Genomic DNA, 13,558 nt, shown 5'->3' on the forward strand with positions numbered 1-13,558 from the left:
AGAAGACTAACAAGAAAAGTGTTAAGAGTCTTTGTTGGTGTCAGCTACAAAAATACAAAAGTCATCATGGACCACTGGTAAAAACACTTCGATGCCACCACAGAGACGGCACAAAACCAAAGTGCTCAGAGCAGAGGAGCAGTAACTGTGCCCAGAACATACAAAACCTCTAAATATAAGTTGAGTGTATACAAAGGAATTTTAGGAGGTTCCTCAGCGTCAGGAAGCATCTTTTGGAGAAGCAGCTGGGCCACAGGCTGAAGCTTGGGGAGGAGGCCCGGCTGAGGAGCTGCTGGCTCAGGTGGGGTCTCAGGGATTTGTACTCACGTCTCAGGGAAGGTGCTGGCTGGGCCTTCACGGGGCACTGAGGACCAGGCCCAGGGCCCAGCTTGGGAGGCGGCAGAGTGCCTGCAGTGGAGGTCTGCGCTGTGCCAAGCACTTCCCTTGGCAACTTGAGATGCATTCAGGCCCGCTGGTCACCCTCATGGACGACCCGGCAGGCAGCGCACTCCCCACGATCCAGGCTGCAGGTCCAGGCAGAGATGGTGTCAAAGGGAAGCCCAGGTGAGTGGCTGGGGGTCAGGGGAGGGCCACCCACCAACTGGCAGCCAGTCCCTCTCTGTCCCCAGCCAGCTCACGCTTGTGGCCATAGGACTAACCTCGTCTGAAGGAGTTTGGGAGCCGGCCTGTACCCTCCTCTCTTCCCCCCGCCCTCAGCCCTCTCTCTGACCCTCAGCACTGGGGTCCCGTGAGTCTCATGACCCGGTGACCACACTGATGGCCCCCAGACGCCCAGTGGCAGGCTGGGCCCACTGGCCAGAGCCAGGTAGAACACTGAAAACGAAAACTGTTGTGGGAATGCCTTTTGGCCTCCATTCTCTGCAAAGCGGCCAAAACCTGTGGGTGGTGCCCACTCCGTGCATAGGCACAGTAAGTCGGAACTTGAACCTGTGGCAGAAACGCAGGACTCGGGAGGCCGGCTGCTGGGCCTTGCCTGTGTCGGCCCACAGGACAGAACCAGGGAGGCACGGGGACCTGTTGAGCAAACCAAACATCTTCACTGCAAAGTTTAAACCTGTCTTCCAACTGTAACCTTTTCCAAAATTTTAAAACTATCTGGCAAATGTTAAATTTGGAAGCTTAGCCTGCTCTGGCCTCTTTCAAATATGCAAAAAATAATTCTTTTTTTTCAAGTACATCAGAGTAGAAAAGGAAACCCGATTTCCCTTGGTCCAGCCCGTTCCACTCTTAACTCCATGGACCAGCCGCCCAGTGCCCGACCTGGAGCCCCCATGGGCCTGGGCCTGGGCCTGCACACTGGTCCAAGACCGTCTCTGCTAACGACTCGTTCACTCGCCTGTGAGATAAGGAAGCTACTGGCTTAAATAAACATGTTACATTAGACGCATTTCTCTATAGCTTATCTAAAATGTTATTACTGGTGGCCTCTTTTTGAACAAGGCTAAAAACACCCTTGGTGCATAGATTCATAGATTTCTGAGAGATTCCTAAGTAAGCACTGCCCTCACAGCTCATCTGCAAGAAGAATAACCAACGTTGTTGTTCCGCGAATCGGGGAGAAGTTACCATACCTTCTCTCCAAACAAGAGGGGAACCTGGCTCTCCGAAGAGACCTCCCTGTGGGCTTTGGGGCTTCGGTCTGGTTTTCTATCAAACACGAAAGAGCACAGCCATACTATCTTAAAGGCATTGGTTAAAGAAGGTGTTAGCTGGATGGATAAGTCACCAGTTGGTTAGGTCTTTTCTCTACATCTTGAGAAATTAGAAAAAGGGCATTGAAACTTTTCAGAAATAACCGTTATTGAAGAAGACACAGATCAGAGGGACGCCTTACCCAGGGGATTGGCCTGGAGAGGCCGCCTGTGAGGCTCGAGTTCAAGAAACACTGCCATCAGATGTGCCTATGTTTCCATTACTTTTACCGTCTTTTTCACAAAATCGTATTCAAAAGAGAACAGGAAGTTTTCACTTTACTCCCAGCCATTGTCTTTGATCATGTGAGCAAGCTCAATGATAAATTTTCCTTCCTTGTATTTCTGACTGCTCTCAAAGGCGTGTTCCTTGAAAAGAGAGAGACAAGGTTTCAGGACAGAATCGGTTTTGTTTTTCAACTTCATTTTACACTTTGCAAAGAAAATAACTGCAGTATCACGTCTCCCCAGATGCCCCTTGCGCTGTGTGGTCCAGGGCGGGGGAGGGGTGGCTATCTGGGTGACCAGCCCTCAGGAGCAGGGCAGGTCTGGCCTGGACTCGCAGAATGATGGTGAAACTTGTCGGGAACTACTGATTCAAGTTTGTTACTGAGCACCGACCACATGCAGGACAGTTTGGGAAGGGAAGCCAAGCAAAGGCCTCCCTCCCGGGACTCCAGATACAGGGGAGTGAAGTCCTCAGGGTCACAGATGGTGGACAGGGGAAGGCCCTTCTCGGGGGCGAGGGATGCAGTGGCTCAGACACAGCCCCCACCCCGTGCTGGAGTCTGGGGGTGGGTGGTGTGTGGGACAGGACCAGGGCCCAGGGCCCAGGCGGGTCCTGGGGGTGGGCCCCGAGGGGTCTGCTGTGAGCACAACTGCAGGGTCATGTCCAGTCCCCCACCTCCCACCTGGCTGGTGACCATCCCTCCCTCCCCCAGTCCATGGACTCTAAAAGGTGTGGTTTTTAAACATGTTCCTTGACTGGCAGCACCTATCCCGCTTCCTGGCATGTTTTGTTTCCACAGGGAATGTGTTCTTTATTACAGCGGACCCGCGGTCACTCACGTATTTCCACCCGAGTGTGGTCTTGCAGTTCTCACAGTAGATGTCCGCCACGGCATGCAGGCCGGTGAGAAGGACCCGCTCCTCCGCAGGGCCGCAGCCCACGTTCACCCTGTGGGGAGGAGGCGCTGGGACCCTCATGGGGCCCCGGGCCCACAGTTCTGCCCCCACCACCTGTTCCCAGGATACAGGGTGTCCTTCCTGACTCCCCCCACCTTTGAACAACTTCTTGCCTCCCCCGAGAATCCAGGATGGGACAGGCTGTGGGGAGGGGCCCACAGTCCTGCTGTCTCGGTGGAAATCAAGATCTACCCCAGTGGGAAACAAACCACACCCAGCCTGGGAAAAAAGCATCTGCTTTTCTGAGCCCTCGATGGCAGCGAGCACTGGCAGGCTCTCAGAAGCAGCACGCGGGGCCTGGTGGCAGACACGGCACTGGCGAGGCCAAGGCAGCGATACTCACACTGAGTTGAAGAGGTAGGCTCGTCCCTGACTTCCCTGAAAGGACTGCAAAGAAGAAAGAGGGGTTAAAGGCTTTGTCGTGGTCAGATGGAAGTGACGCCATTCATCACCAGCTGGAACGCGAGGCCACGTCGGGGCGGCTCCACCCAGAGGGCCTCTGTGCTTGATTATTTTAAAGAACAGCTTACTACTGGCTTTGGGGTCCTTTGAAAGAAGCACCTCAAATTCCTTTTCGACACTAACAACCCACTCCCCCCACCGTGTGGCCAGAGCAGTGCCTGAGCTACACGGCCGATCTGGAGGCCCCGGAGCAGCTCTCCCTCCGAAGCTGGTGCTGAGGGGCTGCCCTTCCACTGAAACTTCTGAATGCACAGAGGGGCCACAGAAGCAGTGATGGCACAGACACCACCTTATCTGATGGCTTTCCCTTAAGATGATGGACCCAGGACTTCCCTGGTGGTCCAGTGGTTAGGACTCTGCACTTCCACTACACGGGGCACGGGTTCCATCCCTGGTCAGGGAACTAAGATCCTGCAAGCCGCACGTGTCTCCCCCCGAAAAAAGGACCCTGTCACTTCCTTATCACAAGTACAGAGATGATGTTCTAACTGCCTGAAACAAGAGGCCTAAGCATGGATTCCAGAAACTTCTTGATGACTTTGTTTTCAAAGGAGCAGAAGGCTCCTGCCCAGGGAGGCAGACTTAGAGGATGGGTGGGGGTCGTGACCCACAAGCACGGGGAGGGAGGACAATCACTGTCTCCCGAGGGACTGTTTTAAATGTTCCCAAGTGGTTGGTTATAAACAGGACAAACTGCTAGTCAAGAGTTCAAGGCAATGAGGCAGGTCCTGCCCTCTTCACCCCCAGGGGGCTGCTCGTGGCCCCCACAGCGCCGTGGCCCTGGCAGAGCTTCCCTCCCAGGCTCTTTCCTGAAAGATCCAATTGCCCCCAAGGCAGCCTCTTCTCTTCTTAACCATTCTGAGTTTTAAAATTTTCTTAATTCCCTTATTATGAAACTATTTCCACAGATTTTCCAGGCTTCCTTTGTACTGTCCACGTCCCCCGGCTTTACATGAATTTAACTGCTCTTACAAGTCACTGACTCATCTTACTGTGGGATCTTCAGAGGCCCGTGGCCTGGCCCCCAAAACCCACCACTCGGCCAAGACCACGATGTAGCTGCCCTCACTCACACACACAATTTCCCTCAGTGCCATCCACAGGGCTCCAGACATTCTCGGCCCAGCAAGCCCAGGAGGCCATAGGGTGGTTCAGTATTTGTCTACACTTAGGCTCAGTGATCATGGCTGAGGACAGCCTACCGAGTTCTTGACCAGACACTTGCCTTGGAGATCAGCTCATCGTGATTGGCCAGGTGGGCCCTGCAGTGGACACAACTGTACGTTCGGTGGCAGTTTGGCAGATACGCTTGGAAAGTTTTGGACCTTGTCATTTTCACCATCTCCGCTGGGCACTCCTGGCTCAGCTCAGGGCTGGCACGGGAGGAGCTGCAGCTCTGCTGGGCTCTCTGACAGAAGAAACACTGGAACATGCACGCAAGAGCCGTTGTTGTTCGGAGGGCGTGTGGCTCTGTCCACACAGCTGGGGTGAGAGAAAAACGCCACAACCTGTCAACAAGTCAACACAGAGCAGAGGGTCACAGAGAGAAGAAGGGAAGTGCAGGCCTAGACGTTAAAGATCTAATACTTCAATAGTAATATGAGTACATAAAACACTAATAGCTAATCATGGCTTAGCCATTCTAAATTTAGTTGGAAGTGGCAGGTGAACTAGTTTTACACATAAATAATTTGAGAAAACTTTTGCCCAAATACATCTTATATTGTGTGGCTTCAGAAAATGTGAAACAGCAGCCAACATGACTCCCATCTGAGTGAGGCCAGCAGCACTGCATACATCTTGTCCCAAACAATGGAACTGGCGACTCAGAGCACCATGACATTTATGAATATACGTGTGTGATGGATCCAGTATTAATCTCTGAGAAATTATGTGTCAGTCCAGAAGTAAACCCTCACATATAAAGTCAAGTGATTTTCAACAAGGGTGTCACAACCATTCAATGTGGAAAGAACAGTCTTTTCAACAAATGGTGTGGGAAAACAAGATATTGACATGTGAAAGAATGAAGTTGGACCCCTGCCTCACACCATATACAAAAATGCACTCAAATTGGATCAAGGAACTAAATGTAAAAACTATAAGACCCTTAGAAGAAAATGTAGGGAATAATCTTCATGATGTTGGATTTGGCAGTGACTTCTTGGATCTGACAGCAAAAGCACAGATGTGTGTGGATTTACAGAAGGTAAAGTGAGAGGAAAATGGGGCAGAGGCACTATGTGAGGAGATGAGGAGGTGATTCCAGAACTGAAGAAAGACACCAATCCACAGACAAGTCCAACAATCCCAAGCAAGATAAATAAAAAAGCCACACCTGATCACATAATAGTGAAACTGCAGAATACCAAAGAAAAAAGAAAAAAAGTCTTAGAAGCATCCAGAAAGGAAGGGAAAATTACTTTTCAACAGCAACTTCCCAAGTAAAACAGTGGAACCCAGAAGGCAGTAGGGGAAGGTACCTGTAAAGTCCTGAAAGATAATAACTGCTTTCCCAGAATTCTACATGCAGTGAAAATATCCTTCAAGAATTCAGGAAATGGGGGCTTCCCTGGTGGTGCAGTGGTTAAGAATCCGCCTGCCAATGCAGGGGACACGGGTTCAAGCCCTGGTCCGGGAAGATCCCACATGCCGCAGAGCAACTAGGCCTGTGCACCACAACTACTGAGCCTGCGGTCTAGAGCCCGCGAGCCACAACTACTGAAGCCCATGCACCTAGAGTCCGTGCTCCACAACAAGAGAAGCCACCTCAGTGAGAAGCCCACACACTGGAATGAAGAGCAGCCCCTGCTTGACGCAACTAGAGAAAGCCTGCGCGCAGCAACGAAGACCCAACACAGCCATAAATAAATAAATAGATAGATAGATAGATAAAAAGAATTCAGGAAATGACATTTGCAGACAACTAAAAAGTTTGACTTCTGCAAAATATCTCTAAAGGAAATCCAAGGATATGATTCAGACAGAAAAACAAAACAAAAAACCCCCACTAAAGTCTAAACTTCAGACTCTAAAAGAAGGCAGAATGGTGAGTAAAGAAAATGGTCAATGTGCAGGTGGGCAGAGCAGCAGCGTCTCACAGAACTTTGAAGAGATCCGCTCATGATATGTGAGTAGGAGAAGCCAGGGTGAAGGCGCAGACCAATGACTCCCAGAGTCTGGGTACTGTCCAAAAAAGAAGACCCACGTATGGATTAAATGTAGATTCTGGTACATTAAGGATAAATGTTGTAATTTCTGATGAAACTTCTGCAAGAACAAAGAGCAAGTGTATAACTTCCAAACCTGTAAAGGGAGGTGAGGAAGGGAGGAAAAACACCATGGGAAGAACAGGAAGCACAACGACAGAAGGAAGATTTAAACCCAAATATTTCAATGCATATATTAAATATAAATGAACTAAATGTTAGAGTTGAAGGTTTCAACTAGACAGAAAACAAACTTTATCTAGATGCTACTTATGAGACACACACCTGAAACAAGGATGCAGAAAGGATAAAAAGATATGGCTAGAAAGAACCTGGGTGGTGGCAACACAGACCTATGAATCATAATTATTTGCTAACAGTATATTTGTTTTATGGATATCTTGTATGTATGTGATTCACACAAAGAAGTTAAAATAGAAAAATGCAAATCAAAACCACAATGAGATATCACCTCACACCTGTCAGAATGGCTATCATCAAAAAGAACACAAATAACAAATGTTGGTGAGGATGTGGAGAAAAGGGAGCCCTTCTACACTGTCGGTGGGAATGCAAATTGGTGCAGCCACTATTGTGAACGGTATGAAGGTTTCTTAAAAACTAAAAACAGAGCTACCATATGATCCAACAATCCCACTCCTGGGCAAATATCCGAAGAAAATCATACTTTGAAGAGATACATGCACCCCAATGTTCATTGCAGCACTATTTACAATAGACAAGATACAGAAGCAACCTAAGTGTCCATCGACAGATAAATGGATAAAGAAGATGTGGTATATTTCTACAATGGAATATTACTCAGCCATAAAAAAGAATGAAATAATGCCACTTGCAGCCACATGGACTGACTTAGAGATGATCATACTAAGTGAAGTTAAGTCAGACAGAGAAAGATAACTATTATATGATACCACTTACAGGTACAATCTAAAAACTGATACAAATGAACTAATTTACAAAACAGAAGCAGACTCACAGACTTAGAAAACGAACTTATGGTTCCCAAAGGGGAAAGGTAGGGCAGGGGGTTGCGGGGGGGAGGGATAAATTAGGAGCTTGGGATTAATTTACACACATCTACTATATATAAATAGATAACCAACAAGAACCTGCTGTATAGCACAGAGAACTCTACTAAATATTCTGTAATCTTTCCCATATAGGGAAAAATATCTGAAAAAGAATGAGTATATGTATATATGTATAACTGAATCATTCTGCTGTATACTTGAAACTAACACAACATTGTAGATCAACTATATTTCAATAAAAATTAACAAAAAAAAGAAGTTAAAGTAGCAAAAGGATAGAAAAAGATATTTAAATAATAAAGTAAAGGGACTTCCCTGGTGGTACAGTGGGTAAGACTCCGCACTCCCAATGCAGGGGGCCCGGGTTCGATTCCTGGTCAGGGAACTAGATCCTGCATGCCGCAACTAAGAAGCCCGCATGCCACAACAAAGACCCAGCGCAGCCAAACTAAAAACAAATATTGAAAAATAATAATAAAGTAAAAACTATATTAAATATATTCATATTTTGCTTATATAGTAACATTTTAAAATTTTTTAAAATTATTTTTGGCTGTATTGGGTCTCTGTTGCTGCGCGCAGGCTTTCTCTAGTTGCCACGAGCAGCGGCTACTCTTCGTTGTGGTGTGCGGGCTTCTCACTGCAGTGGCTTCTCTTGTTGCAGAGCATGGGCTCTAGGTGTACAGGCTTCAGTAGTCATGGCACACAGGCTTCAGTAGTTGTGGCATATGGGCTTAATTGCTCTGGGGTATGTGGGATCTTCCTGGACCAGGGATCGAACCCATGTCCCCTGCATTGGCAGGTGGATTCTTAACCACTGTGCCACCAGGGAAGTCCCTACACAGTAATATTTAATCGAAAAACTTTATGAGATAAAACAGCAGGGAGATAAATAGCAAGCGTAAATCTTGTTACCTAATAACACAGTCTCAAAATATGTAAGTCAAAAATTGAAAAAACCTTGAGATAAATTTATAATCAAAATAGGACTAGTAATTGTAGTATATAAATAGTTTACATAGTAATTTATATATTTATAGTATATTTAGTATATATAAATACATAGTATATATTTGTATAAAATATAGTATATATTTTACTGCATCTTTCACTAACTGGTAGAACAACACAAACGAGGGCAGATATACAGGATTTGCACATTGTGATGAAGAAACTGGAATTAAAATACATGTAGAAAACTGTATCTAAGAACCACAGACTCATTTACTGCACACATTTACAAAAGTTGACCACACAGCACATCTCAACAAATTCAATGACTGAAACCACAGTATATTCTCTGATGACCACAATACAATTAAATTAGAAATCAATAATAAAGTATAACTAGAAAAACCCTCGGGCTTCCCTGGTGGCACAGTGGTTGAGAGTCCGCCTGCCGATGCAGGGGACACGGGTTCGTGCCCCGGTCCGGGAAGATCCCACACGCCGCGGAGCAGCTGGGCCCGTGAGCCATGGCCGCTGAGCCTGCGCGTCCGGAGCCTGTGCTCTGCAACGGGAGAGGCTACAACAGTGAGAGGCCCGCGTACCGCAAAAAAAAAAAAAAAAAAAAAGAAAAATCCTCATATGTTTATAATTTAGGAAATGTACTTCTATATACCCATGCGTCTAAGAATAATGGAAATTAGAAAATATTTTGAACTAAACAATAACAAAATAGGTACTTACCAGAACTTAAAGGGGAATGTAGACTCTTATTAGAAAATAAGCAGGTGGAATTAATGAGCTAAACACCCGTCTTTAAGAAGTTTGAGAAGCAACAGGAAAACAACCCCCAAAAAATGTAAGGAGGGAAAGAAATAGGAAAAAAATATTGAAACAGAAAAGGAAAACTTGGATCCACTAGGGGGGATCACCAAGGCAAATGTGCATTCTCGGAAAAGACTAATGACCTCTGACAGCAGAGCCAGCCATCAGAAATGGCTTCTGGGGGCAAGTCTCATGGGGAAGAGGTGCTGCGGTCAATTTAAGTCAATATATTGGAAAATGTAAACCACACAGATAAATTACTGGAAAACATTAAGTTAAAAATATGATTCAAGGGCTTCCCTGGTGGCGCAGTGGTTGAGAGTCCGCCTGCCGATGCAGGGGACACGGGTTCGCGCCCCAGGAAGATCCCACATGTCGCGGAGCGGCTGGGCCCGTGAGCCATGGCTGCTGAGCCTGCGCTTCCGGAGGCTTTGCTCTGCAACGGGCGAGGCCACAACAGTGAGAGGCCCGCATCCCGCAAAAAAAGAAAAATAAAAATTAAAAATAAAAAAATATATATGATTCAAGAAGAAATAGAAAACCTGAATAATCCTATAAACATCAAGGAAATCAAATCACTGGTTAAAAGTCTCCTCCCCCAATATGCACACATATCAATGCAAATCAAACACACCTACAGGCAAGGAGCTTCCCTGAAGAGTTCCACCATACTTCAAGGAAGAATTCATTCCAATCCAACACAAACTCTTTCAGGAAAGAGAAAGGGGAAGCACTCTCCAACCACCTGATGTAGCTTAAACTGACACCAAACCTGGGTCAGGGCAGTACAAGAATGGAATTCATAAACTGACACCAAACCTGGGTCAGGGCAGTACAAGAATGGAATTCAGGGGAGTTCCCTGGTGACCTAGTGGTTAGGATTCTGGGCTTTCACTGCTGTGGCCCCGGTTCAACCCCTGGTCAGGGAACAGATCCTGAAAGACCCGCGGTGCAGGAAAAAAAAAAAAGGGAATTCACTGTAAGTTTCTTCAAAGAAACCAAGATGCAAACATCCTAATATGACCAAACAGGGTCTAGCAGTATTTTAAAGGATGGTACAATATAATTAAGGTGATTTTATCACAGGAATGCAAGATCATTTAATATCAGAAAAATTTACCACCAATTGTTCTGTTTATCTCAATAGATGCAAAAAAAAAAGCATTCAACAAAAATTTAACATCCATTCACAATTTAAAAAACATTCCACACAAACTAAGATTGTAAGAGAACTTCCTTACCTTTTACGAGGCATCTACCAAACAAATAAAAAAATCCCAAAACCACTCACAGCAAACCTCATGCTTAATGGTAAAACTTAGAAAACATTATCTTTGACATCAAGAATAAACCAGGATGCTCTCTACACTGCCACTTCCATTCAACGGTACCAGAAGTCCCAGCCAGCTGGTAAATCAAGAAAAGGCTTATAAGGGAAAACATACTCTCATACAACAGGGTAACAATAAAGTATCTAAGAGCACATTCAAAGACCGGAAACACCTTTACAGAGAACATTAGAAAACTCTGAGGGGTATAATAAAAACCTAAAGCAATGGAGAGCTAAATCATGACCAGGACTGGAAGATACTGTAAATATATGAACCGTCCCCAAAGTAATTGTTAAATGCAATTTAAATCACAATCCAGGAGGGTGTATGTGTGTGTGCAAATGAGCCAGGGAGTCAGCGAGACAGAGAGAGCTTTGAGTCTAGAACTTATCTTACAAGTGTCTGCAGGGGAGGGAAAGTTTTCCTTGACCCTCTTAGGGTCCCTGGCTGGGTCTGAAAATGAAACTAACAGTAACAGGAGCAGGAAGCTTTTATACCTTTTAGACAAGGAATCAATAAGTTTGTGAAGAACTGATGAGGCTGGAGGGGTTTGGGCTGGGGTGGTCCACGGTGAAGGAGTAACTAGGAAGACAAGACAAGGTTTGTTTATACAGATTTCTCGGCCCCAATTCCCTGCCTTCCCTCTTCCTGGTGCAGGGAGGGGGCCCTCTCAAAGGGGAGTTTCATGGCCGGGTTCAGGGAAGAAGGTCACTCTGACCACGCCGCTTCTGCTGTTTTCTCAAACTCCTTCAAGCTTAAGATACTCAGGAAGCCTAGGTGTCACACGTTGGGGTGGCGTGTCCTGAACTCCATCACGTCAGAGGCCAGAAGCAGCCAGAGGGAAGCTCGTGCTGCGCCCGAGCCGGCCTGGGAGCGGTCATTTCAGGGTCATTCAGACTCACCAAGGCTGGGGTATCCTGGCTCAGGACAGAAAAACCAGCCTTAGCAAGGACAGAAAGCGCTTGTTCTGACTGCAGTGCTGACTGAACACATGTTGTCTGTTTCAGTATCTTCACCTGAGTTTTTCTCTTTGTATTTAAAGGACCCTTAAATGAATAAACTCCTCTCTTATCCCTGGTGGTTCAGGCCTTCAGAGTCCTGGGCCCCGTTAGTGGCAGAAGCACGGCTCCCAGTGACCTGAACAGAGACTAAAGAAACGGCCTTCACTTAGCCCATCCTTTAGACAAATGACACCACTCTGACTCATAATTAGAAAGCAGGACACCCCTCGTTTCTAAATCAGAGTGGCCTCTGATGGGGCGACTCTTATTTAAAGGGGCAACTTAGGACGTCCCCGGCAGTCCAGAAGTTAGGACTCCGTCCCCCACTGCAGGCGGCCTGGGTTTAGTCCCTGGTTGGGGAACTAAGATCCCGCAAATAAAATAAAGTGGCAACTTGCCAAGTGTTTCTGTTTCTTTGAATTTCTCCATGCCGTGAATGCCCCCCACATGCCGGGGGCCTACCTGAACGCCCCTTCCCTCAGAGCAGCCCCACTCTCGGGCTCCTGTCACCTTTGTGGAGCCTGGTCCATCCTCAGCACCCACAGTCACCCTTCAAAGGCTGGGTGTGCCTCCCACCCTGGCATCCCGCCCTCTGTGTCCTGCCCTCCGCCCCTGCCACCGCCCTCCCAGGGGTCCTAGCGGAGCAGCGGCTCAACCTGGCTGGATCTCAGTCACAGACAAGCATGTCGTGATTTAACTAGGCTTTCAGGCTGGATGTCCCCGAGGCAGGGAAATCCTGGCCAAGTTCTCCAGCCACCAGTACACAGATGGGCTCTTCCAACCACACCTGCTGACAAGTCAGGACCCACCTTTGTACCTGAGGTGCAATGCATCACGTGCCTCACTTCTACTGCAGCCGCTGTGTCCCCGGGGTTTGGGGAGCAGCCACCACCCCACAAAGATGTTAGTGTGGGGTAAGTTCTTAGGCCAAAAACAACATTCTGGATTCCAGAAGTTTCTCTCCTAAAATAAGCATGGATATTTATTTTAAGACAGCGTAAATCAGGCCCATGTCCATATGGTGCTGTTACCACGCTTCCAAAGACAAACCCTGAGAACCAGCACCCAAGCAAGCAGCTGACACTCCCGGGAGGGCGTGGGCTCCCGGCCCTTCTCGTCCCCATATGGGTTCACTTGTCCTCCCAGCCCTGCCTCGCCCATCTGGCTGCGGGGAGGGACGGAGGCACAGGCGGGCAGGGAAGCGGGTCTCCCTGGGGCTGGTGCACAAGCTCCAGCGCTGGCAACAGTGGGGAAGAACACAGCTCAGAAGGCCAAGGTGCTGCCCACGCGCCTGTCCCATCCAGCAAGGAGAGAGCAGCCCATCCAGCACCATCACGAGGTGCCCAAGAGCCTTGTGGCCCAGGCTGCTGCTGGTCTATGAGAATCCCATGAATTAACAGCAGCCCTAAGACACGAGTGGTCTGATTAGTCCCACCGTTCAGACAGGGAAACGGACACCCCGAGAGCTAGTAAGCAAGCTGTGCAGCTGGATTCAAAGCTGAGAATCTACACCCTGGACCCCTGTAAACACGTGTCTGTAGACACGTGAGCAGGTGTGAACATCACAAACGGATGCAAACCAAAGGCACACTGTACCTGTCTTACAACCTAGCAGATTGGCAAAAATTTTAAAAAGTTGACAACCCCACTGGCGAAGGCACCTGGGACATCACTTCCATCTGGCAGCACCCACTGGCGCTCCCAGGCGCAGGCCCCAGGCCCAGGGTCCATCGCTGGCATTCCGCAAAGTAACCCGGAAAAGGCTGTTACAACATTGCCTGTAATAACGAGAGATTAGAAACCATCTCCCGTCTCACCAAGAGAGACTGGCCA

General features: G+C 47.7%; 1 protein-coding gene across 1 annotated transcript; it reads right to left on the minus strand.

The window, feature by feature from the left end:
- Window positions 1-1,890: 1,890 nt before the first annotated feature.
- On the minus strand, window positions 1,891-4,701 carry YPEL1 (yippee like 1; the record flags this gene model as incomplete). Its single annotated transcript, XM_082852790.1, has 4 exons — window positions 1,891-2,081; window positions 2,781-2,889; window positions 3,241-3,284; window positions 4,585-4,701. The coding sequence occupies 4 exons, from the start codon at window positions 4,699-4,701 to the stop codon at window positions 1,992-1,994; spliced, it is 360 nt and encodes a 119-aa protein (XP_082708916.1). The 3' UTR covers window positions 1,891-1,991.
- Between the last annotated feature and the right edge of the window lie 8,857 nt (window positions 4,702-13,558).

The sequence above is a fragment of the Leucopleurus acutus genome (assembly GCF_964270905.1).
Source record: "Leucopleurus acutus genome assembly, chromosome: 13".
NCBI lineage: Eukaryota > Metazoa > Chordata > Mammalia > Artiodactyla > Delphinidae > Leucopleurus > Leucopleurus acutus.